Here is a 27,437-nt window from a genome sequence, read left to right as displayed (position 1 = left end):
ATGTGGCCATTTCTTATAGTGATATGTCTGTCCCAAGGACTTGTGAAATCAAAAGAACACGTAAGAGCAAAAAGAGCTGCAGATCCAGAAGCGTTTATGAGTATTGTAAGTTGCTTTTTGGTATTTGTTCAGAATGAATGGGATATATTGTCATGGTTACTAGTATAATTTTACAACTCCCCGTTCAGTGTTTCTGACATATTTTAAACTAAGCCTCCTTTCAGGTGTCCCATTTCCACTGATTCCTGTATTGTTTCACTCCTCTTCAACTTCTGTTGAATTGGGAGAATTTCTAAAATTAATTCCAGAGCTGCAGCATATGCAGCCTGCAGCACTTAATTTCCTTTCATTCATTTATTTCTTCTCGTCTCCATTATGAATGAACATGTGTGAACTGATAAAATACTGCAAGAAAAGTAGAGCGACACTGGGCTATGCAGCTCCGAGCCGTGCAGCGTGGCTTTTGGGGGGTGAGTGGGGGGGATGCAGTGACATTCCTGGCACCCCCCCCACACACACACTTGCCTGGAGCATCGCTGCTGTGCAGCTCAGAACTGCATAGCCCGGCATCGCTCTGCGGGGCCGGACGAGCAGGGGGCGGGGAAGATGAAGTGACACTCCGGGCAAGCAGGGGAAAGGCAGAGCAACACTGGGCTATGCAGCTCCGGGCTGTGTGGCTTCGGGTGGGGGCTGGGCGAGCAGGGGGAGATGTAGCGACGCTCCGGGCACCCTGTCTGCTGACTTCTTCGCCCAGCCCCCACCCAAAGCTGCACTTGCAGCTAGCAGCAGCCAGGCGCCCTATCTGTTGTGCTTAGACTAGAGTAACTTTTCTTAGGATTTCACTGTTAGTGTACGCCATGAAACAGCATCTGTACAAATCTGAACTGTTTGCTTAAAGGTCATCCTTCTTACTGAGAGCCTTGCTACAAGTGACATTTTACACGTGAAGGATAAAGGATCATTTTCGCAAGTCTTTCTGGGAACTGAAGTTCCTCTCCCCCACCCCTTTTCCTTCTGTTCCTTCCCCTCGCTGCCTGAAGAAACAGAGAGAGCCTACGGCAACATCAGCTTTTGCAAATCATCTTTCTGTGTGCGTGGGGGGGAATGCTCCAAAGAAAGCTGAGAAAGTTGCAGCTGCCTGCCCCAAAGATCATTGAGAGCAGGCTTGTGACTGGAGAAACAATTTGCAAAAGTTGCTGTTGCCGCAGGCTTTCTCTGTCTCTTCAGGCAGCGAGGGGAAGGAACAAAAGGAAAAGCGGTGGGGGAGAGAAACTTCAGTTCCCAGAAAGACGTGCGAAAATGATCCTTTATCCTTCACGTGTAAAATGTCACTTGTAGCAAGGCTCTGAGACTTAAAGCAGATAACAAAATACTTTTTTAAAAAAATGCAATCAGACAGCGCAAGAGAACAGAACAATAGGACGAAGGTTATGAAACTAGAAAACAATGGAAACGAAAGGTGTAAAATATGACACAGTGTAAACAATGCAGAGATTGGATTGCAAAAGTAGACAATATATTCAGAGTAAGATGTGCAGTAAACAGTGCAATAGACAATCTAGGTGCCACCATCTAAGCAAGTGGGCTTATGGCCTGAGAAAGAGATCTCAAAGGTAGCCTGGCTGCCCTAGTTTGTGACCCAGAGGGCGTAAACTGAGTATCTGACTCTATACCTGACTGTACCTACTAATTAAGATTTTGATGATGGACCTGCTGCTCACATCCATATGGCAGCAGGTGACTCATGCACTCCTACAATTTAAGACTCTAGTGAAACCACTTGGTTGTGGTAGAGCCTTAGGCAGTCCTTTCTTTCATTTCTTTTTTGAGCAAAAGGCTATCCAGCTACTGTTGTAGAAGGCTCCATAGACTCTTCCACCAATGCTCATAAAACCTGGTGCATTTTTTTCTTGCAGAACCAACTCATCATGTACAGGGGCTACCACAGTGAAGAATATGAAGTAGTGACAAATGATGGCTATATTCTTAGCATCAACAGAATCCCATTTGGCATTAAGAACCAAGGGAACTCAGGTATGATTTACTGATACGATGCAAAGCAGAGAGAAGTCATAGATGCCTTCCACAAAGGGATACAATTTTGTGATTTCCTTATTGCTGGTGCAGCTGGAGATTAAGCACAGCAGGAACGGGGCTTCCACATAACATGTTTCCCCACAGTTTCCCTGGACTTATCCAGCAGAAATGGCTACCTCTCTTCTTCAGGCCACCAGAGCTTTTGCATTTTTTTTAAAAAAACTGGCATTAGAATATTGTTGTGTCAACTAAGAAGCAAGCTCTCTAACACACACACATGAAGCAATACAACATACTAGGGATCAGTAAAGAGAAATGCATTTATTTGGGAATTTCTACGCCACTTTTCTATGCCACTATGACACAAAGCATCTTACAGAAATTACCAAGGAAGCCAATTTAAACAATATAATTTAAATAAATAAAATGAAAACGAATACATCCTGGACATATTGTGATTCAATGCTACCCCCGATTTTGAGCCACAGATAAGCATCAGGGGTTCTTGGACTCACACGTCTGGTCACACCCAGGCTTAAGTACCTGCAGAGGACAAAAGCAAACTCAATCCAAACTGCACTCAGGAGCTGCTTGCAGGATCTTCTCAACTTCTTCTTTTGTCAGTTCAATAAATAGAACAGACAGAATGAAAAGAATAGGCAACCCTTCCTGTTTAGGTATAAAAAGCAGGGGGTGAGAGTCTATTTTTAAACTAAATCAGAGGTCAGTTGAGCTAAACTGTGGCTTATCCAGCATCTCATTCTTTTAATTTTTTAAATTCAATTTGTATTCCGCCCTACACACAGCCTGCAGGCTCAGGGAGGATCACATTCACATACATCTAAAACACACAATAATAATAATTTACATTAGATACATTTAAAATCACTTAAAACAATAATACAGTATTTAAGTATTTAAAAAATCTGTATAAGGCAGCACCAAAACAATCAATCGCTGTTACCCATCAATCAATAGTTCACATTCAGCAGAACAGCCGTTAGGTGGTGGATGATTCTATACAGGGAGGGACTCGATGTACTCTATTTGGCTCGGCCCAACTCAGCCCCGACCATACGCCTGGCAGAACAGTCCCGGCGGAAGGATAGCAGATCTTGCCGGGCCCTGGTCTCATTTGACAGAACATTCCACCAGGTTGGAGCCAGGACCGAAAAGGCACTGGCTCTGGTCAAGGCCAGGTGGGCCTCCCTGGGACCAGGAACCACTAGTAGTTGCTTATCTCCTGATCGGAGCATCCTCTGGTGCACATATAGGGAGAGGCGGTCCCACAGATGTAAGAACATAAGAATAGCCATGTTGGATAGTCTAATGTCCCACATAGTCCAGCATCCTGTTTTCAACATTAGCCAGATCAATGCCAGAGGGAAACCCAGAAGAACGGTCCACTGGCAACAGCCCTCATCTTCTGACTGCTCTCCAGCATCTGGCAATCAGAGGGGCCATTCAGCTGTCATGGTTATGAATGAACACATGCATATCCCAGAGTGTAGATAGGGGGAAGATAAAAATTAATTAAGGACATAAGGAATGCTGATGTTATATTGCAACCCATAGCCCAAACTGTGCCATTTCTAAAGAAAGAATGCTTTAAAATAAATATTAGATATCAGAATGACATTTGATATTTCAATTTTAAATGCTATCCTTTCAGATGGAATTTTGCATATGCCATCAGCACAATTTGCCACATGAGCACATTCACAAAAATGAACTCACTTTAAAAATACATATATATTGAAATCCAAATTTGGGAATGTGAATTGCCTTGGTAAAGAATTTTGAATGTTCAAAAAAGTTTAGTATTGAATCCCCTAAATCCTTGCTATGTCTCAATACTATCATATGAGAATAATAACGAAATAACCTGTTCTGTTCCTGTTGCAGTTGTGAAGCCTGTGGTGTTTCTCCAACATGGCTTGCTAGGAGATGGAAGCAACTGGGTCACCAACTTGGACAACAATAGTTTGGGCTTTGTCCTTGCAGATGCTGGCTATGATGTTTGGATTGGAAACAGCCGAGGGAATATCTGGTCCAGAAGACATCAAAATATGTCTGTATATCAAGAAGAGTTTTGGGCTTTCAGGTATATTACATTATTGCAGTGCATGTAGTTTACAATAGAGTAGTCCAGTGCCATCCCAAATTGAACTATACCCTTCTAAATCAGTTGAAGTCAATGGGCTTATAAGGGTGTGATACCACTTAGGATTGCACAATAAGCAACCCATCACATGAAGGGTGCGACATTGAAAGTCTTTTGACTTTTCTACCTATCAGACTAATGGAATGCATAAATATTGGGTTGGATTCAGACTAAACGGCTGGTTTCCATTGATTCCTACTTCTCACTGCAGACTCTCTGCATATCATCCTCAGGGTCCCATCCCTCAAGAAGAGCATTTTACAGAGATCAGTGGGCTGCAGTGGGAGAGGGAGGCAGGGAAGTTTCATTCTACCATTGGAAAACTTATGCCTCTTCCGCCAGGCTTATGGCTGAGGCTGGTCTCTGCTGGCTGGAGGATACAACATCTACTCCCCTCCCTATGAGAGCTGCCCACCACTGTTCTGAAGCTGCTGCCATGTTCAACTGCACTGTTGCACTTTTTGTAATCAACGGTATTGCAGCCATCAAGAAAAGAGTGCTGCTATTTTCAATATCTTCGTACAATGTTTTTAAATGTTTTATATGAAATGTTTTAAATGTTTTAGTGTTGTTATCCGCCCTGAGCCTGCTTGCGGGGAGGGCGGAATATAAATACGATAAAATAAATAAATAAAATAAAATGGTGAACTTTATATTGGGCTTTCTTCGTATTCAGCCCATCCGGATCGGATCTGCTTTATTCATTGGTTTTGGCCCCGTACTGCTTCGATTCTTTAATTCTACATTTTGAGAGAGTTGAACTGAAGTGGTGTCTGTTTTTTTTATTTCTGCAACAGAAAAATGCCCCGTTTCTGCTGCAGGCTTTGAGGACAGGTCAGAGAACTCGTCAGTTTTCTCAGTTGATCGGCTGAGGACAGGTCAGTTTCCTCAGTTGATTGCTGAGGCACCAAGTTTACAAGATTGTTTTTTAAAAGAAATTAATTGCCAAAAAAGAATAACTAAAAAGTACAGGAAGCACAGGTGAAAACTTTAAAATATCAAGTGGGATCCAGGATTCTCTGCAGTTTTTGTGTTAGCCATATTGCAGAATCTCCCCTCGCCTCCATTGCAAGATTTTTTTTTCTTTAAGGCATCAACACTGCAATATTGCTATTTATTTTTTTAAAAAAAAATCAGAGGGAAAACAGAATTTTTGCTGTTCAACCAATCAGGATGCAGGGGAATAAAGAGGAGAGCAAAAGGCACGTTCCAGGTCAGGCCTCACATTGAAGAAAGCATTCTGCACTTCAAAAAAGCCCTGTTTGACATTACTGGGGAAAAACCCTTTGTAGTATATATGTGCAGAGAGAAAAGCTGCAGAAAAGCCAGGGAAAGACTGAGAGCCAAGCTACAAGTGATGCCTGACACAGGTTGGACACTTGTCAGCTTCTCTCAAGTTTTGATGGGAAATGTAGGCATCCTGGTCTTGCAGCTGTAATGGAGAACCAAGCTGTAAAACCAGGACGCCTACATTTCCCATCCAACCTGTGTAAGGCGTCCAACCTGTGTAAGGCATCACTTGTAGCTTGGCTCTGATTCTGTGGCAGTTGTAGCCTTTCAATGCAGTTTCGAGACTGAATCGGGGGATTTTGATCATTGGTGCACAACTCTGGAGAGAAATTGATGTAGTATGGGGCCAGAACTGATGAAGAAGCCTTGTGTGGAAAAGACCTTAGTATGGATTCAACCCATTATCTGGTACCAGATCAATAATGAGAGCTGACTCACGTTTGCATGATATCCTACAAAATAAATTTTGTATGTCAGTAATCAATGTCTTGATTTATATCCTATGCAGTTTTGATGAGATGGCCAAGTATGATCTTCCAGCTGTTCTGAACTTTATTCTGCAAACCACTGGACAGCAACAATTATACTACATTGGCTATTCGCAGGGTGCTGCGATAGGTATGGTATAAAAAGAGGAGTTTTATGTAAAAATATTGTCATTTAATACTATACAGTGCAAAATGAAGATCTAAGAGCAGACATGTAATTACAGAGAGAAAAGGACCAAATTGTTATATGTTTATTTAGATATTTGTATCCCACCTTTCTTTTTGGCTCAAGGCAGCTTACAAGTCATAATTCAAAACACTACAATTTAAAACCCAAAATATAAAACCCCAAATGACCACCCAAAGCTCCCTGTGTTCTGTACCCCATTAAAAGCCCTGGGAAATAAAATAGACCTGCATCATCTCCCCAAAGTTCAGGAGACTGAGCTAAGTGAGAGCCAAGAGAAGGCATAGTTTACATTAAGCAGAGGAATGGTCTGTAGGTGGCAGCCTGAGAAGTACAGTTGACATACATGTGGGAGGAGAGTCCTTTAGATGTGGGGGTCTTAGGCCATGAAGACCACAAGAATTGGACTTGGAAACATTGAATTGGACTTGGCAGCCAATGCAGCTGTTTTAAGGTAGACATGATATATTCCCAGTTATCTAGATCCTGACAATAATTGGGCTGCTGCATTCTGAACCGGCTGCTGTTTCTGGGGTTTATTTAATATTTATTTCTTCATTTCTTTTTGTCTTCAAGTAGTCAGGCCATAGGTTACAGATGCATGGATCAGCAGGGACAGATCATCTGGCTCGAAGAAAGGAACTGGGGAACTAGATGCAGTTGATAGAAGGCACTCTTGGCCACCCCACCAGCCTGCTTTTCAGACAGCACCCTCAAGCTCTTCAGCTGTCCTACAAAGGCCAACCCCACTCCCTCCACTATAAGTCCCTCTCAAACATGAGCCTTCCCAACCAGCATCACCTCCATCTTGTCTGGAATCCTTTAGCTTGTTCTCTCTTAGCCTCCTGGCCATGCTCAAAAGACTGGTTCAGAAGCAGGACAGGAGCACCTGGATAATGAAATATAGAGCACGGCTGTATACCTATAGTAGGTTGAGAGCCAGTTTGGTGTAGTGGTTAAGAGCATGGGACTCTAATCTGGAGAACTGAGTTTGATTCCTCACTCTTCCACCTGAAGCCAGCTGGGTGACCTTGGGCTAGTCAAAGCTCCTCCAGAGCTCTCTTAGCCCCATTCACCTTGCAGGGTGTTTTGTTGTGGGGATAATGATAACATACTTTGTAAACTGCTCTGAAGTCATCCTGAAGGGTGGTATATAAATCAAATGTTGTTGTTGTTGAAAGTTGCCTGAAGAAAGATTTGAAATATTTTTTTTGGAAATCACCAGAATAATAAATAGGGCTTATAAAACCATGACTACACTAAATCTTGCTTGAAGCACACAAATTGGAGAATGCCTCACTCTGCCAATCTTTGGCTTTTATATATAAACTGCATAGGCAGTAGCATAGCAAGGTCCAAATATCAGCGTTTTATATTTGTGAGGGGCTGTGGCTCAGTGGTATTATTTCTGCTCTGCATGCAGCAGGTCTCAAGTTAAGTCCCCGGCATCTCCAATTAAAAAGATCATGTAGGAGGTGATGTGAAAGACCTGAGAAACCTGATGAGCTCTGTGAGAACTGCTGCTAGTCTGAGTAGACATAGATCTTCACAGGCCAATGGTCTGAACTCAGTGTAAGACAGCTTCATGGGTTGCTGTTACACAGATGAAAATCCTTTCATCCACAGAAATGCTCAGCTGAATCCAAGCCACTGTTTCAACAAATGTAGCTCAGATTCAGAGAGTATATAAAACAAAGGCAATTTAACCAATAATAATACTGAAAGTGCTTTCAAATGGCTTTATTAGTATCTCCATACTGCAGACCAAGGACCAAACTAGAAGTCATGTGACATCTGCCATGGGACCTGATATAGACAGATGATACATCAGTGAACTAATTTCCCAAAGGCTCCACTCAGGAGTTTGGCATGCAAGGGGAAAGGGACCTCAGACTGCCCCTGCACCATGTTCCCAGGCTGAAACAGCCATTGGGGGGTTCTATTTGCCCCACTGTGGGACTCCACATGCTACAGTTAGTTCACAGCAGAGGGAAAACTTTAACTGAAGACATTTCCAGGCTAGCCTCTTCCCTCTTACACTATACCAGCTTGTTTGAAAACACTAAGTGAAAGAAAGAGGACTGTGACAAGAGCTATTTTTAAGGAATCGAAAGGTTGCACGATTGCAGAAGTGAAGCAATGTTATGTCCCTTTATAAAGTAAGTAGATATCATATAAACAGGATGTGAAAAGAAAGCTGATTCTACAGGGGAATGATGGCAGTGGTGCAAAGTGTAAGGTGCGTCTCTCATAAACCACATCTTGCAACAGCAGCAATGCAGTGAGTCAGCATTTAATGTTTGCAATTGCTGCAGCCACATACATGCCTGGAGACCAGCTAAGCTTCTGGTATGTTTATTTTCCTTGTGGTCGTTCCTTTTGCTGTCACTAACTCATCTCTTTGATTTTCCAGCATTTATAGCATTTTCAACAATGCCAGAGTTAGCCCAAAAGATCAAAATGTTTTTGGCCTTAGCTCCTGTAACTAGAATTAAGTATGCAAGAAGCCCTGCAGTAAAGCTTATGAGCCTTCCAGAAAAACTTCTCAGGGTATGTCCTACTTTTTCCATTTCTGATTGTACAAAGAATCATAAAACAATCCTAAGAAGATATGCTCACAATCCTACTGAATTCTAATCAATGGGGCTTATTGGCCAAAAAGTGTTTTTAAGATTGCACTATTAATCTTCTAAATTGTTCTAGATTTTCAGTTTGTTTCCTACCATGCGTACTTTAAACATGTACATAAGCACACTGTTGAAAGAACATGATTTAATCTTTCTGCCATGCACACACATGGCATAACTATGAGTAGAAGAGTAACAAAAATAAGATATTTATATGCTTATCAAGGAACTATTATTTACAAAACTATCTGAAAAAACTTGGTGAAACAGAAAATACCAAAACACATCTCTCTTTCCAGTTATCTTTTATTAGCCTGGCTCCTCCCTTATCCAAAAAACACAAACTAGTTACAACTGAAAGCAAGCTTTCTCTTGCTAACTCACCATGTTGCAAAACCACAAATACCATTGATTGGGAGTTCACTGGTTTGGGAAGATTTTGTTTAAGTATTTAAGAGTTACAAAAATTACAACCCTAACTTCTGACTCTTATTTAAATACCATCAGTCGCAGGCAGGAGAATGGCACCCATATATATGGTGGCTATCAAATGAAAACCAGAACAAGGGGTATGCAGTTCTATTTTTCTAACTCTAGTGGAATGCAAAGGATTATTATTTTTTAAAATGTATCATTACTCAGGCATTTTTCATATGATTTCTCAGAAGTCTTAAATGCTTCTAAAATCATTGAACAGATATAAAGCACCTTGATTGCATAAGCAATATGCATATAATAAATCTTGGGCAAAAATTCACTACAGCAACAAGCGCACAGCCAAGCAAAAAATCAGCACTGCCATCTGGTGTTCAGTTTCCTAGTCACTGGCTAAATACACACATTATTTTTTTTAAAACTCTACGGATGGTATAGCAGTTGGTGCTGATACAAAAAGAATGATTCAGTGCAATTCTTACTTTTTTAAGGACATTCTAGAATAAAAAATCTTTAGTATAACAGAAAAATCACTTAGGAATTAATTCATTCCACAAAATAAAAAATTGAATGGTAAGTTAAAGTTTTTAAAGTCTTGCATATTGTCCTACATTATAACTTATGCTCCCTAAATCCACATACCAGCTTTGAACCCATGTTCTCTCCTCTGTGTGCAGTATTTTATCACGGGCCCAGGCAACCTACACAGCAGTCCTAAACAGAGATATTCCTTTTTAAGCCCTTTGACACGTCCTGCTATGTTTATAGTCTGCATTTCTTAATGAGACTGAAGGTGGATTACAAAATTTGAAAATAACACAATAAAAACAGCGCAAAGCATAGTATAAACAAAAACTAGATTACAAAAATGAGATGACAATGCAGTTAAAACAAGATAATCTTGCATAATAAAAATGCAATCCTGTTCTCTTTATAAGAACACCCACTTGAACAATTCTATTTTACTATAATCCTTTAGCTGTAGCATAGTGGTTAAATGGCTGGGCTCTGAGCCAGCACTCTGCTGGTTTGACTCCCATTACTGCCATGAACTCTGCAGGTGGCGTTAGGTAAGCTACTCCTCTCAGACCCGCTCCCCAGCTGTATTGTGGAGATAATAATAACACTGACTTTGTTCACCGCTCGGAGTGTGGCACTAATCTGTCCAGAAGAGTGGTATATAAGCACATGGTCATCATTATGAGAGCCAGTTTGGTGTAGTGGTTAAGAGTGCAGGACTCTAATCTGGAGAACCGAGTTTGATTCCTTACTCCTCCACTTGAAGCCAGCTGGGTGACCTTGGGTCAGTCACAGTTCTCTGGAGCTCTCTCAGCCCCACCCATCTCACAGGATGCTTTGTTGGTGGGGATAATAATAGCATACTTTGTAAACCGCTCTGAGTGGGTGTTAAGTCATCCTGAAGGGCAGTATATAAATTGAATGTTATTATTATAATATATTATTATTCTTAAATTTCAAAAATGTCTTTCTGAACAATTTCTCTCAAGCTAGGAAAGATTTCTTCAATAAACTGGTATACAGAAGCAGAGCTGAGAGGGAAAAATACTTGGAGTGGGCTCACCTGTCATTTTAAAATTTGCTTTGGATTCTTCATTGCTAATCATATTAGTTAAGTAATCCATTTGGTTTCAGTGGGAAATACATTCCTATACACAGATATCCAATTAGAATCATACTTTTAGGTATTACACTCTTGTCCAACAGATGTTCCATCCCAAATTATTGTTATCTTCTGTGGGCCAAGCTACAAGTGACGAATGACACTTGAACGGCAAGTGTATTTCTCCCTGTTCACTTGCCCTCCACTCAATCCACTTGCCGTTCAAGTGTCATTCGTCATGTGTAGCTTGGCCCTATGTGCAAACAATCCAGGGAAAAGTGGCTGAGAGAGCCAGTATATGACATTCATTGTGGACATAAGTGTTCTGTCCAGGAACATGGAGCTTACTCTGATCTATCTCTCAAACTAAGCTGGTGAGGAAAGCTCTTTTGGCAGCAGTGAGGATGAAATGGGAGAGGAGCAGAGCAATTTTCCTTCCCTAGCCTGTCCTCAAATCCTAACTAAAAACCAAAATAAAAAGCCTGACTAAGCTTACACTGTTATCCACACCCTATCTGAGGGGGGAAAGTATCTCTTTTTTGTTCTTAAACGGGTTGGTTCACCCTCTCCCATCCAGTGGAGTTCAAGGGGCTCTGATTGGCTAGCAATCTCTGGGGTTTGCATATGGCTTAAATCACAAGAATTGGTTCAGAGCCCTGGAAGATAGGCAGGACTTTGGGGATGATTGTCACACTGTCCCATTTAGACAAGAGAAAAAGTTAAGGAAACAAAATATGTCTTCAGCTGACCAGTTCCTTTGTATTTTACAGGTAATGCTTGGCAAAAAAGAATTCCTTCCCCGGAACAGATTACTCAAAAAGATTATTGTTCCATTGTGTAGCTACAGATTTTTTTCTGGTGTTTGTGGAAATGTCTTCTTCCTTCTGGGTGGCTATAATATGGCAAATATGAATATGGTGAGTATGATCCAATAGACTGCTAAGTAGAGGGTAAGACAGGCATTTCTATTTTTCTTTTAATTGTATTGTTCTTTCTCATATAGCCAATATAAACAAAGCAAAACAGAAGACTGCAAGGAGTTATCACTTTTGTTACCAATATAAAACCAACAACGTTGTATTTTTGTAGAATAAGCAAACATTAAGGGGATACAAATACAAACAGGACCTGCAGTTGTCATCCCAACTATTAGAATACGGGTATATCACAGGTATAGAATACGGGTATATGGGTATATTTCCCCCTGCTTCATTATTTACTCAAATGGTAGATTCCTACACAGATTCAGATGCTTCCCCACCTTGTTTGTGACACGTTAGAGGCTTTACCCCCCTTATAGGTAAATCTTCACAGAAATCTTTTACAACTAAGAGAGCCTCCATCTCAAACTTTAAGCTTCACTATTCTAAAGACAATGAAAGGCAGAAAGAAAACAGTCAAAACTGGTCTAGTTAATTTGGGTCCAAAAGTTTAATGAACAGGGTGTGGCCAACTTGAATTACTGTTACCCTAGTTTATTGTGCAAGGCGTCTCAAGATGGAGTCAACTATAAGCTTCCTCAAAATAAAAAAGCAGCAAGAAACAGGAAACCAAAGCCAAGAGTGACCCAAGCCCAAACCTTCCAACAACTGAACAACAGTTGAAATCAACTTTTGGAAGAGACACAGATCTCTTGCAGGCGAGTGCTGAGTGGGGGAGGAGAGTGGAGAGGAGGCACGGCGACAAAACACACAGACACAGTGCTGGAGGTAAAGAGGCCACAACTTTATTGAGATTACAGCTCAGGGAGCAAAGGTGCGCATAGGGCACAGATCCGAGCATCGGCTGACCCGTCTGCCAAGCCGATGACCCACACGCCCCCTCAGACCCGTGCTGAGGGGGGGAACCATGGGATGACAGTCAGTGGGATGCCACATGGGTGTACACCCCTCTGTGAACCATCCCCTGCCACCTGGGAGTGAGGTGGACTGACAGCCCCCGACTGGGCATGCACCGGCCATTCCTCACTCCCCAGACCCCTTATGGGGATCTCCATAATAGGGAAACTGAGCCTGAGGGCCCTGTTTCCCCCCAAACGGATCGGTGCCCAATGCCCAATACGCAGCCTACTCACTTCAAAGTTGTGACAAAAGGGAGGGTTGGGCGGGATGCCGCCATGGACCAAGTGCTGAAGGGCGGGGGCCAGCTTCCCAGGCCTGGGGCTGCACCGGATGAACCTGGGCATGACCCCTGGCCTTTCCCCGCCCCTCCACAACATGGCGGCCACCATGCCATCTCCCCACTCGCCTCCCCCGCAACGCCTGCAATCCAGTCCCCCAGGTGAGTCTGGGAGCCGTTGCTTGCAGGCGAGTGCTGAGTGGGGGAGGAGAGTGGAGAGGAGGCACGGCGACAAAACACACAGACACAGTGCTGGAGGTAAAGAGGCCACAACTTTATTGAGATTACAGCTCAGGGAGCAAAGGCGCGCATAGGGCACAGATCCGAGCATCGGCTGACCCGTCTGCCAAGCCGATGACCCACACGCCCCCTCAGACCCGTGCTGAGGGGGGGAACCATGGGATGACAGTCAGTGGGATGCCACATGGGTGTACACCCCTCTGTGAACCATCCCCTGCCACCTGGGAGTGAGGTGGACTGACAGCCCCCGACTGGGCATGCACCGGCCATTCCTCACTCCCCAGACCCCTTATGGGGATCTCCATAATAGGGAAACTGAGCCTGAGGGCCCTGTTTCCCCCCAAACGGATCGGTGCCCAATGCCCAATACGCCACAAGAGCCACAAAATGGCTCACCGCCAAAGCCCCTAGAGCTGCAAAACCAAACCAAGAGGGCCCCGCCAGAGCCCTGCAACCACATGTCCAGACCCCAGTCGGACAGGCTCCACCAGGTGAGAACGATCGCTGTTCCACTCCAGCTGACCAGGGAAGAATCACCCTGCAGGCTCCACTGGCCACCCCATGGGCTCAGCCCCCAGCATCCTGTTCTATCGAGTCTGGGCACTGTGATCTGCTCCAGCCCCTTGACCCAGGAGGCACAACTCAAGCTGCAGGCCCCTGTGGAGCTCCCCTCTGTTGGTCCTGAGGAAATGCAGGATGCCCCTGAGGCCACTGTTAGGCTCCACTGTGCTGTTGCACCCCTCGAGGATCTAGCCACCTTGTCACCACTGGACCTGGCAGCCGCATCCCCTCTGGCAAGTCCGCACTGGAACCAGCAGAACCTGCAGCTAAAAGAGAGAATCAGCAAAGAGCTTGGTCTTCATCACTGCAGCTCGGTGCCTCTGACTATATGAATCCCCTATCCACAGCAGGGGGAACCCCAGATCATTCCACCGGTGACCATCTCCCCCAGGAAATATAGGAGAGGATGGACCACCCCAATAACAAGGACAAGCCATCCATGGTGACTCCTGCTCTCTGCCCAGAGGAAGGCAAAAAACCTCCAGGACCCCAGAGCCAATCAGGCCTGGAGGAAAATTCCTTCCTGACCCCAAACTGGCGATCGGCATTACCCTGGGCACATGAGAAAGGGCCACATGTGTTACCCTGAACCCACCTCTTTTGATGTTGGAGGGCAAGGCCCCGTGCCCTCCCCCAGGAAGATCAGCACATGCATAGATATGGCTATGGACGTTGGGTAACTGAAGCCAAATACTAAAGCCTCATCTTAGAGGGTTGCCGGGTGGAGGAAGCAAACAGTCCAAGAACCCTCTTGCACCCGCGAGTGGTTACAAATTCTGCCGGTCCTTGGTAAGTCCCGCCCATAGCTTCGCCCAGGATACCCTTGAAGCACCAATCCCTTGGCTTCTGAAGTGCGGAATCTGCATCCTGCCACAAATTGGACTGAAGAACACTTTTATTAGCTGACAAAGTAAGATGCACTCGCGCACCATGTGCCTGAATAAGACTGCAGGGTGTGCACCATTGAACAGCGTCGAATTGTTCCAGACTTCCCGAGAGCATGTTGTTACCATGATATCCCATTTCCAAAGTAAATCATTTAATGCACATAGAGGCTGCATATCTATGTCTACCCATCTCTATAATTATATATCTAACTGCCTATACAAATATTAGACTGATCCACAAAGGAATCTTGGAGGTAAGAAAAGAGAAAGCTGGGAATTATTTACTTACGCTCAGAGAACAAGGAGAACTGGCAGTACGCAGGGAGGAATGAATATGGCAGCAGAAACCCCACTGCGCTCCGAGTGAACTCCCAGCCTACATTTTATTTATTTAAACATGTACCCCAAACCACGAACCAAGGGCAAGCGCCTTTACAGTAGGCTTGCTGGACTGCAACCCAGTGCTCATGTTCCTGACATCAGTTTACCGTTCTGTGCCTGTTCTGCCAGGAATCTGTCCATGGAATGGAATTAAGGCTAAAGCACTAGCTCACCATAAGTTTTATGTGCTACTATGGAGCACAGATCGCAGAAGGGCCTGACGCTGGATACCTAAAAGGGGTATGGGACATGCTAATCCATTATTTCCATTTTACTGAGGCAAAACATGCTGCATCTGATTGCAATGGAGAATCAGCACTTCCAGCCAAGGTTATGAGGATTTCAGACCCCTCCACGGCAGCAAATACTGAGCCATTTCTACATTGAAGCTTACCATAATGCTCCCCACCAGTTTGGAGAGCAGCAATGTGCCATTACTGGCCACCCCACGCACCCCGAGATCAAGACATGCATGCTGAGGGCAACTGAGTTAATCAATGTGCATTAATTACCTTGCACCAAGTGTGTTCTACTTATTCTGGGTATTATACTATAACGTAAGGGAAAAAAATTGAGAGACTATGTCACCGTAAAATCTGCAGAGACAAGATGGAGATGTGTGTTGGAAAAAAACTATGATCCAATCCCCCATGCGGGAATGTGGCTGTGGGTGCAATAGACAGAGATGGGTCCTCCTAGCACCAAGCCACCGGGCATGGGATCATGCCTAGCCTAAGTAGTAGCCCCGCAATGCGTCCCACGCACAACTGTATAATCTAATCACTTGTGATTGTGCTCATGCTTCCTGGCCAGCAGCTAGTGTAGCCGGGAACAAAACAGTAGCGCCAACTGCCTGTGTTGAACCTTTTAGGTAGCTAACCAGCTTGGAATCTCTTCTCTAGCCATCTACCCAATAAGGGCACAGAAACATGCCAGACATTTTACGTGAACACGTCATAACAGAGGAACAGAGATGCTAACTAGATACTGCAACTTTAACAAGAAGCTCGGCAGCACGTTGGTCCCCAACCAGATAATTCCAGCACAACTCTGATTTGGTTTGTTTGTTTGTTTGTTCTGTTTTTGTTCTTGTCTGTTAGTTGCTATTCATTTATGTATTATCTAATTCCTTAATTAATTTGTCCCGGAACTCCCTTCACTGAGCTGTACCCTCTGACTCGTGCTGGAAGTTGAAGGTGCCACTGGCTATCTGTTTCATTTTATCTATACCGCATGCCTGCATTTAACTCTGCCATTTCCTGGTCAGCATGACTGCTGATAACTTTTTTAGCAAGTGCCGTTCAGCCTGCCTTCCCCGTTGGTGACAGGAGAAGTAAACCCGCTCTGAATGCTGGTTACAGGTTTGACTCATATTATAGCTGAATCTGAAGAAGTGAGCCGTGGATTACAAAAGCTCATACCCTACCACAAATTATGCTAGCCTTATAAGAGCTAATGGACTCTTGCTCTTCCCACTGCCACAGAGACTAGCTCGCCACCCATCTTGCCAAAGCAGTCAAAGTGCATCTATCCTCCCCTGAGAACTACCCCGGTTTACCTTCCTCAGTAGTCTGGGACACAAAGCTGTTTTCCAGCCTGTACATGAGTGTCATATCTCTCCAATGTGACCAGCGTTGTAAATAACTGCAGTAGTGTATATGAAATATGTGGCATACCGAGCACTACAAGAGCTGATCCTTAGCAAAGTCCAATGCCCCATGGTCAATTGTTGTACCAGGGGGTCACCCATTTAATACCTGGGAACTGGCTGTCTCATCATTAAGACAAACCTGACTGCAATAAGCCAATGGCTGCTTCTCGGCAAATAATGACTCTCAATTGTTTAAGCAGCCTTTCTCTTTTCAGTACTGACCCTTTAGCTACCAATACCAGAGGTTGGGAAGAATAAGAATCTAGCAGGTATCCTTGAATACACTGCCTTTGTAGTTTGGTCTAGCATGCACGTAAGAAAATAAAAATCACAGCCTTATTCTCTGACAAACTGTGATTCTCAAAAGCTTGTGCTACTGTGAAGCTGGTTAGTCTCAAAGGTTCTATTGGACTCTTTTCTATTTTGCTGCTACAGATTAACATGGCTAACTCCTCTGGAGCCATACTTCTGGATTTAGTGCCCCACTCAGAGCAGTAAACAAGGGATGACATGTTATTTGCCGTTCATACAAAGGAGGCTTGCCTCCCCCCCCCCCATTAAGACAACATAATCTAGTGGCACTTGTGGGACTAATTCTCCCTTACTGCCATATGAGTATGGGTGGAGTGCCACCCACTGCCTCAGAGCCCTTCCAAGCACCCTCTGTGATTGACCCAGGAAATGGAACTGGGCACCTCGAAGTTGCTGAGAAATCTCACCGCTCCCTGAAAACTGAAGTGTGCGTGTGGGGGGGGGGATGCCTCTGTACTGCTCCTCTCACTGAGAGGCCTCCCGACTGCTCGAGTGAATGGGTGGGCAAGGCAGGAGGAAGGAGAGAAAACTTCTTTTACCCAGCACGGCAGCTCCCCTCCTGACAAGGCAATCTCCTCTTAAGTGCATGGCTGGGCGAGGCAGGAGGAAGGAGAGAAAAAATTCTTTTACACACCGGCGGCGGCTCTCCTCCTAGCAAAGCAAATCTCCTCTCAGCAAGGCACCCGGCGGGGAGAGGGAGAGGAGAGCCAGCGCTGCGTGAGACAGAGGCGCTGTGGCCTCCGGGGTTTCAGGGGAGAAGAACCCGCTGCCCGCCTGCACGCACGTGTGCCCAGCCCAGCTGCTACCCCCTCCTGCCTCCAAAGTACGTGCTCCTGAGAGCCTGCCCCAATCGCTCCCACGCTGCCGCCCGCTTCGGCTGAGCACGGGCAGGAAAGCAAAAAGCCCCGCAGCGTGTGCCAGCGAAGCCCAGCTTCGCTCCCGCCCCCACTCATACCTTTGCGTCTTGCATTTGGAGAGATGCCTGGCCTCCTGCCTGCCTCGCCGCAGGTCAGGGCTAAGTAGCCAGGCTGGCCGCCTCACAGCCCAAGCACCGTAGCCGGCAGGGCCTCGAGGGAGCAAAAGCCGCTGCTGCTGTGAGCCTGCACAGCACCACTCGTCCTCCGCAGGCCTGCTCTTGTCGGAAGGCCAGCTTTCCTCTCTTGCCGCCGAGGCGCCGCCGCTGGGGCCTGCCTGCCTAGCTGCGGCCTGGCTGCCCTTCTACTTGGCCCCAGCACGTCTTGCTTCCTTGCCGCCATGGACCAAGTGCTGAAGGGCGGGGGCCAGCTTCCCAGGCCTGGGGCTGCACCGGATGAACCTGGGCATGACCCCTGGCCTTTCCCCACCCCTCCACAACATGGCGGCCACCATGCCATCTCCCCACTCGCCTCCCCCGCAACGCCTGCAATCCAGTCCCCCAGGTGAGTCTGGGAGCCGTTGCTTCTCTGGATGGGGTATGAGGCTCTTTACAGCATAAGGGACATAGACATTTACATGATAACTATGGGAGAAATCTAATGCACGGGAAGATTACTTGGGAATCAAGTACCTAAGTACTGGGCCATTACTTTAACTCAGGAGTGATGCATACTACACCCCAAAGAACTTGTCTTCCAGGAAATATACAGTTAGCATGCTATTTACATAAGAAATTAATGTAAAGTCTGTTTCCAAAGGAACTCTATATTCAAACAAGTTTCTGACAAGAAGGAAGAGAAGGTTTTAGAGAATAAAGGCAAAATGGAGGAGGCCATCTTTTAAAATTTAGTTAAAGCTGGAGTTGGTGACAAAATAAAGGGGAAATTTTTTTATAGAGGAGGAGAGCTCAGAAATTTAAGTGTCTCTCAATGTTTGAACATGTCTATGAATACACAATTGGTATTTGATTCCTGGAAACTGCCTTCTCTGGATATACATGCACTGCTAGAGAGACAGAGTACACTTGAATATAAGATCACAAAGAAAGTAAGTCACTTGAGCATCCGCATGTAAGATGTGCTGATAGACTTTCAGAGAATGAGTCATGATCTAGGAGGTCCTTGATTCAAATTCTCACTTCTGTTAAAAGCTCACTGGGTGACTTTAGGCAAGTCATTCTCTCTTAGAATTCTCATCTTCAAGAGAATAATAATACCAGCCTACCTGACAGGATTGTTGTAAGGAGTGCAGTCAAATAATGTACGATAGGCACTTTGAACACTAAGAGTGCTATATAAATGCTAAGTATTACTAGTGTTGTTGAACCAGGAACCTGTTAATGCTCACCTCTGCTACTCTATGCTGTAGCATTATTTTTGTACACATTAGCTACTTATTTCACACTGTTCCAGGCATTTTCAGCAGATTTCAGTTCTTTCGGGAGTTGAGATGCATAAAAGTTTCACTATCTCACCCAACCATATTCCAACATTCACATCCAAGAGAACCTGGAAGAGGACCATCATGGGACATCAAAATCTAGAGCAGGCAACCCGAAACAAAGAAACTATCACTCAAACAAAAAGTATTCCTGTGTTTTGACATTATCCATATCATCAGCATTCCTGCTTAACTGTTTTGAGTGCTTACTAAGCACTGCTTAGTACAACTGCCACGGGGAAAGTTTCAGGTGGGTAGCTGTGCTGGTCTGCAGTAGAAGAGCAAGATTCGGGTCCAGTAGCACCTTAAAGACCAACTAGAATTCCAGGATATGAGCTTTTGAGAGCCAGAGCTCCCTTCATGAGATACAAGGAGTGGAAAAAGGAAGGAGTCCTTATCATCCTGGCAGATGGTGGGAGGGGTGGGAGCTTCCTCAGCTCCCATCCGCTCATGTCCCTCATGTACTTGAGATTCATTGATGACATTGTTATCATCTGGACATGTGGGAAATCGAGTTGGTCTTTAAGATGCTACTGGACCCAAATCTTGACATGGGGAAGTAACCCTTTTTAGGGACCTGCTGCCTGGGATAAGGGCTAGATGTAATGACTAGACATGGGCATGAATGGAAAAAAAACAACCTGAACACCTTGTTCGTCATTCAGTGCCATCCATGAACAACAAACATGGACAAATATGAACGGTTCCCGGACATGTTCGTTGTTCATTGTTCGTTGTTCGTGGGGGCCAGAACCCCCCTCACCCCAACCCCCCCACTTAGCCCCCCTCTCCTAAAACCCACATACCTGGCCCTTTAAAGACCCCTTTAAACTATCAGCTGGCAGGTGGCAGGGGGGACTCCCCCCCTGCCACCTGCCAGCTGATAGTTTAAAGGGCCCTTTCCTGCCACGTGCAAGGGGCAGGGCCCTTTAAATGCCCCACAAACTGACCTTCCCAATGTCCAATACCCACCAAATTTGCAGGGGACATAGTCCTCACTGTCCTCTGAAGACCCCCCCCCCCAAGTTTCAGAGAGATTGCACCCCGGGAAAGGCATGAGCCACGGGTCTCCCATTGGCTGTCATTTTCTCTTCACAAAGGCAAAAACGGGACTCTGCTGAAAGTACTTTGAAGGGTTAAAGCCAGAAAGAAAGCCAGGAGGAGTTCAGACAGAGTTCAGTCCCTCCCAACCTCCGGTTGCCAAGGGGATTGATTGCAGCAGGTGCCAGACTGTCTGGCTTGACGAATGGCTGCTGAAGGCAGAGGCTTGCAATGACCACCTGTTCGTTTAGGATGGGGCCTCACAAACAGCTTGTTCGAGAACAGCAGATTAGGCTGTTGGTTGGTTTGTTCTGTTCGTAATGCTGTTCATGCCCATGTCTAGTAATGACACGCCAACTCCTGATAGCTTGCATGGACTGCTTGGAGGGCTGCTTTTAAAAGGACTACATGAATATGTGAAGTGGCCTTATACTGAGAGAAACTATTGGTCTGCTGAGATCACTACTCTGGCTGGCAGTCTCTCTCCAGGGTCTCAGGCAGAGGTCTTTCACATCAGCTATTACCTGTATTTTTAAATCTGGGATTGCACCTGGAACCTTCTGCATGCAAAGCAGATGCTTTGCCACTGAGCATCTGGTTCCTCCATAAAGGGGTGGCTAGTAAGGAAGTCCATGGCTGTGTATTTCAGGCTGCACAGAAGGGGAGCCAGAAAAAGGAGGAAGTTCTGGGTGTTTTCAAACTTCGTCCTCCCTCTCTCTGAAGCCAACTAGGTGACTGCTTAGGGTCAAGATGGCAGAGGGGGGTCTGAAGACACCAACCATCCTACATATCGAGTGATTCCGCACATGTTGGATTATGCGCTTCCAATCCTCTTTATAGATCATTTGGAACGTATTTTTTCATGTGCAGAACAAAAAATCTACCTCAAACAATTGATAAAGTGCATTGAAAGTACATTATCCAATGCGTCCGGAATCACTCATCCACTTTAAAGCAATTGGGAAATTCATGAAGCGAGTTATTCAGCAAGGGATCTGATGAAGGGAGCTTGCCTGTTGAAAGCTTATACCCTGGAAATTTTCTTGGTCTTTAATGAATCTTACTCTGCAAAGTCAGTATTCCTTCTGTCTTCCAGAGTCGAGTAAATGTGTATGTTGCTCGGACACCAGCAGGAACATCTGCTCAGAATATATTTCATTGGAGTCAGGTACATTTATTATTTATAATTTCTTCTTTGTCTTCATCTTCTTCATCTAAATTAGTAAACCGCAACAATCCAATGTTTCTGCCTTCACCATATTATTCATTATTGTTCCTCACATAACAAAAAAAAAATCAGTGTTTTTAAAATTTGAATACTTTTTATTTTATTGATAAGTTTAAAAAACAATAAAAGGGGAAGAGAAAAAAGAAAGAAAAGAAGAAATAAAAAGGAGAAAAAAGAGAAGAACAAAAATCACTAAGTGTTAATGCATTACTGTATACATATACAGCTTTGAGTTCACACGGAAGGCTTGTCAGGATGTTTTAACATATGTTTACTGAGAGCCAAGCTACAAGTGACACCTTACACAGGTTGGACACTTGTCAGCTTCCCTCAAATTTTGATGGGAAATGTAGGCATCCTGGTCTTGCAGCTGTAATGGAGAACCAAGCTGTAAAACCAGGACGCCTACATTTCCCATCAAAACTTGAGGGAAGCTGACTAGTGTCCAACCTGTGTAAGGTGTCACTTGGAGCTTGGCTCTAAGGGTAAAACTCGATGTTTGGAAGCAAACTGAGGTCTAATAAGTAATGGGGGAGAGTGTAATTTGGAAGAAATGGTGGATAGGGTCAATCGTTTTCCTACCTGCTGTTTTCCATCTCTTTCTCTTTTGCCAGCTACTTTTCTCTAGCTGGGGTTCACTGACACATATTTTTCCAACAACACATGGTGGAGGGAAGAAGCATCTGCCCAGAAAAAGAGTAAAACAATCCTTCCTTCATATGCCATGACTTTTCTCCAAATTGCCGTCTTCTACTATAGCTTTTTAGATTTTTGCTGAACACTTGGGTTCTTTTCTGATGATCCCTATCTGGTCCATGGTGGTCAGCTCATCTTATTAGGCCCTTCCCCCATCTCAATTTGGAGATGCTTTGGAAGGTCACATATTGCTGCATCAGCTATCCATACATCAAGTATGTGCCTCAGTGATAACCATGTTCTCTTCCTCTTCCTCTCGTAGCATGTTTGAAAACTTCCTAGATTTGAAAGTACAACTCCAGTCTATCATTATGTCCAAATGTGGATGCCTAGACAAAGTGCAGTTTTAAGCAGGGCAAAGGCTCAGGAAGGGGAGACGGTGTGGCACGCCAGAGGCAGCAGAGGACTGTGAGAGAATCCATCCCCTCCGGAGCGATCTCCGCTGGCTCTGTCACTTAAAACTGTGCTTCCTGGCTAACATTGCATCTCCTGGCACTTGATAAAGGAGTCTCATGGAGAGACTCTTAGGGCCAAGCTACACATGACGAATGACACTTGAACGGCAAGTGGATTGAGTGGAGGGCAAGTGAACAGGGAGAAATACACTTGCCATTCAAGTGTCATTCGTCATGTGTAGCTTGGCCCTTAGAGCCAAACTACAAGTGACAAATTACACTTGCCTGGCAAGTGAACAGACTCAGGGCCAAGCTACAAGTGACGAATGACACTTGAACGGCAAGTGTATTTCTCCATGTTCACTTGCCCTCCACTTGCGCTCCACTCAATCCACTTGTGGAGAGCAAGTGAATGGCAAGTGAACAGGGAGGAATACACATGAGTCTGTTCACTTGTCAGGCAAATGTCATTCGTCACTTGTAGCTTGGCTCCTAGATGTCAAGCCAAAACATTTCTTTTAACTAATGGGTTAATCTTTTTAATTGTTTTTACAATCTACTTCTAGCCTGAGGAATGCTGTGAGATTTATTAATTTTGCCAAATGCTCAATCCTTCTGGGGGATTATGTGCTTTTATAGTTCTGAGTTTTTATTGGCTAGGTTTTTAATGGTGGTTAATTGTAATGATTCTATGTTTATGATAGTTTCAAGTGGGTAGCCATGTTGGTCTGTAGTAGAAGAGCAAGATTCAGGTTCAGTAACACTTTAAAGATGAACTAAATTTCCAGGGTATGAGCTTTTGAAAGTCAAAGATCCCTCCATCATGTATACCCTGGAATCTAGTTGGTCTTTAAGGTGCTACTGAACCAGGATCCTGCTGTTCTATTTTATGATATTATTTTGCTTTATTTTGTGAACTACCTCAAGCAGGTCTCTGAGGAGGTGGCATAAAAATGTTTTATAAAATCCAGATCCACACTACAACAGGAAAAGTGTGTAGCTCATACTCCATATAATGGAAGAAAGAGTCCATATTGTGCTTCTAGAAAAATAATGCTCAATCTCTTGAACCTCCAATTAGGTTTTCCACTGTGGACTATTTAAAGGTTATGATTGGGGTCCGGAGGTCAAGAATAAGGAGAAACACAATCAGGTAAGACAATGGGCATTTATTGAAAAAAACAGTCTTCAGAGGAAAAAAGATAACAAAGGGACACATAAAAATGTGTACTGGAATTATGGACAAATAATTTGGCATTGAGGGCTAGTTCATTTGTGGCATTTTCAATGAGTGCCTCAGTATTCTTAATTCCACTTTGAAACTTGCAGAAGACAGCACACACACCCGGCCAAAAATGAAAAGGCCCAGGTATGCATAAGTGTACACTTACACACGTACGTACAGTTAGAGCCTTTCAGAAGTCAAGTTCTGCAATCCATCCGAGCTCTGGAAAAAATTATATTATATTGCCTTATAAGGCAACTTTTCCAGTTTGAACTGCTACTGCTTTGGGGAAGAAGCCCTTCCACCTGTGTGTGCCCACTTCATTTGCCTGCATGAGCTCCTGAGGCTACCACCAGATCTCATTCAGTAGTCCAGGCACAGACTTCCAAGGGAGAATGGGCAGCCTGCAGGAGCCACTCAGCAGCAGTTCACATCCTGCAGTCTAGTCACAGCGGAGAAAGTGGGGGCCTTTCTGGCCTGTGACCTCTGCCAAGTTACATCACAAAGGAAAGAACATGAACCTGCTGGGAAGGAAATGGATATGGTTTTCAGTGAATATCATGACTTTAAAAGACTGGGTTTCAGATACTGCAACAGAGAGAATTATGCATAATACAGGAAGAAAGTAAGAAAAAGGAATGCAGAGATTACAGTGGAACAATTCTTTGCAGTGGTATGAAAACCCTAGTAGATTTGTGCAAGCATTCCTGTTAAACACTTGCAAATGTTCAGCAAGCATTTTAGAGTGTTCATCAGGATGCTCACGGAAATATGCACATCTGCCTAACTCCCTTATCTGACAGTTATCCCCCTCCTAAAACTACAAAATGTACCACTTGGAAGATGGGGGGGGGGGGTAACATTGTTGAGCTTGGCTTTTAAACAGAGAATGATCCTTTACAATTGCTTTGCCAGGTACCTGCCAACAGCTAACAGTATCCTGGTGATTCATGCCTCTGCCCACTGACAGCCAAGGGCCAAGCTACAAGTGACGAATGACACTTGAACGGCAAGTGGATTGAGCGGAGGGCAAGTGAACAGGGAGAAATACACTTGCCGTTCAAGTGTCATTCGTCACTTGTAGCTTGGCCCTAAGCTACATCTGACGAATTACACTTGCCTGGCAAGTGAACAGACTCACGTGTATTCCTCCCTGTTCACTTGCACTCCACTTGATCAAGTGGTGCGCAAGTGAATGGCAAGTGAACAGGGAGGAATACACGTGAGTCTGTTCACTTGCCAGGCAAGTGTAATTCATCACTTGTAGCTTGGTTCTGAATCACCAGCTGGTCAGTGGAAGGGGATATGCCTGGAAAATGGGTATGCATGGAAGAAGGAAGCACCCATATCCCCCAACCAATGACATCATTTCCAGCACAACCTAGAAGTGATGGTGTCACGCTGGGGTAGATTCTTTAGCAATCAGACCAAAGCATAGTGTTATGTTTTGGACCATTTGTTAAAGAATAGGCCCTGGTGCAATGCCATCATTTCTGGGTCACACTAAAAGTGATACCGTTGGCTGGGAATGCAGGCACGTGCATGCTCAAGCACCTGTGCACACCAGCAAGACAGGTAAGTAACTGCTGCTTCTCCCACTGGTTGCCTGGGGAAGTGGACCTGGGAACCCTACTGGACAAAGACCTCTCTTTCCAGTAAGATGCTTTCCCAATCTCCCTCAAAATGTCTTCCTACTGGGGTGGATGGGACCTGTAGTTTTTACAGCCTCTAGAATTGACTCAGAAGGCTATGAAAACTACAGTTCCCATCAACCCTAAAACTCTACTCAGTTCTGAGCGTATGCCAGCAGCACGTACAAGCCAACTGGCTATGTTGACATAAACTTTGCTAACAGTGCACATGCAAATAAATTACAGCTTACTTCAAACCTACAAATCTCCAGTAAGAGTTTCCCAACTCAGACCTACAAATCACCAATAACAGTTTCCCAACTCAAAAGAAAATGGGTACTACAAAGCAGTTTTCAAGCACATCATCTGTAAGCATTGTACAATCACCATTTCTTAGTAAAGACGGGCTCAACTGTGAGTGGTAGACACAGAGTTCAAAAGAGGTGGTAAAGGGCTGTTAAAATTTTTAAAAGAAATTTGAGTTAATTCTTTAAAAATGGGGTGGGGGGACAAAACAGATTATTTTCCTTCCTGGCTATATACATATTTTTTTCTAGTTTACTCCTCCCTTATATAAGATAGAAGATATGGACGTTCCAACTGCAGTATGGACTGGAGGACAAGATCTGCTTTCAGACCCAGAAGATGTTGCTATTTTACTCTCTCAGATTAAAAATCTGGTATTCCATAAAGCAATTCCAAGATGGGCTCACCTGGATTTCATCTGGGGCCTGGATGCACCTCAAAACATGTATAATGATATTATTAATCTGATGAGGCAGCATGCATAATCCAAAGCAGAAGGGGGGCAGCAGCAATCACTTTAAAGATCATACTCACCAGATGCACTTTACTGAAGTGTTCTTCTTTTAAACATTTACTTATGGGACTGATAAGAAGAAATATTGCTACTACATGTCAGTTTGCAACATTCGCTTTGAATTCCTGTATCCTACCTATTGAGAAATCTCGATGAACAACTAGAGGGTGACCTTTTTTAAAAAATCTTACAGTCATATCTGTAAAAGATTTCAAAGTTCTTCACTAAACAGCCATTTTTAAGCAAATAATCCTCTCCTTTTCCTGTTTTGAAGACGCAAATAAGATTGAAGAGTGTGAAAGATTTCATAATCCTTTGTAGGTTCCAAGTTTCCTAAGACATAAAGCTGCTTTTGAAGATCACATTGACAGAGTTGGTCTGGATGGGAATTTCTCTTGGTCTTGATTTGGACCTAGGATCAAACTGGAAGTTGAGATGTGGTTCTTTGACATATTAAGTGTAGTATGATATGGTGAGAACCCCTTGTTGATACGATAATGTTAATTTTGCAGATGGAACCACTGATGTTACTGTTGGCCTCCTGTAGCTGAGCAGACTAGTGGAAACTCTAGCCAATTATAACTAGCAGGGATTATATACTCTATATACTATAGCCAGTGCCCATTCCAGGTTAGTGGGAGGGAGGCCTAGGCAGATCCTCCTGCCCACCACCAGGTTCCCCATGCCTATCTTTCCACCCCCACCTGACTGTGCATTCTTTTCCCACTCACAAGCTCTCCCACTGCTAGCACTCACAGCTGCCTGTACCACATTCATGCCCTTTCTCTAACATTACTGGCTAGTGCATGCCACATGTTGTGATGTTGTTGGGGCCACCACCCACATGTACTTCCCCATCAGCTCTGGGAAGCTGGGAGCTGCTTACAAGTGCAAGGGTAGGGAAGGACACACAAATGTGGCAGGGATCACCAAGAATACACCCTGCAAGAAGCCCTGGGACCCACCAACTGCCCCACCTTAGGTTATAGTGATGCCAGCCCTGACCATAGCACTTCTGAGCTCCCATAATGAGGAATATGGATTTGA

At 44.5% G+C, this 27,437-nt stretch overlaps 1 protein-coding gene across 1 annotated transcript; it reads left to right on the top strand.

The window, feature by feature from the left end:
• On the top strand, positions 1-26,361 carry LOC129332710 (lipase member M-like). The gene is made up of 9 exons (XM_054983937.1): positions 1-105; positions 1,917-2,034; positions 3,943-4,141; positions 6,000-6,109; positions 8,580-8,716; positions 11,620-11,766; positions 21,492-21,563; positions 23,796-23,867; positions 26,128-26,361. Exons 1-9 carry the CDS (start codon positions 1-3, stop codon positions 26,359-26,361), a joined length of 1,194 nt encoding a protein of 397 aa, XP_054839912.1.
• The last annotated feature ends 1,076 nt before the right edge of the window (positions 26,362-27,437 follow it).

The sequence above is a fragment of the Eublepharis macularius genome, chromosome 6 (assembly GCF_028583425.1).
Source record: "Eublepharis macularius isolate TG4126 chromosome 6, MPM_Emac_v1.0, whole genome shotgun sequence".
NCBI classification, from domain to species: domain Eukaryota; kingdom Metazoa; phylum Chordata; class Lepidosauria; order Squamata; family Eublepharidae; genus Eublepharis; species Eublepharis macularius.
This window is presented reverse-complemented; position numbering and strand designations above follow the sequence as displayed.

Coding starts and splice junctions, on each gene's coding strand:
- LOC129332710 (XM_054983937.1), top strand. CDS start 1: ATGTGGCCATTTCTTATAGTGATATGTCTGTCCCAAGGACTTGTGAAA. Junction 6,110..8,579: donor TTCGCAGGGTGCTGCGATAG/GTATGGTATAAA, acceptor TTGATTTTCCAG/CATTTATAGCATTTTCAACA. Junction 11,767..21,491: donor ATATGGCAAATATGAATATG/GTGAGTATGATC, acceptor TCTGTCTTCCAG/AGTCGAGTAAATGTGTATGT.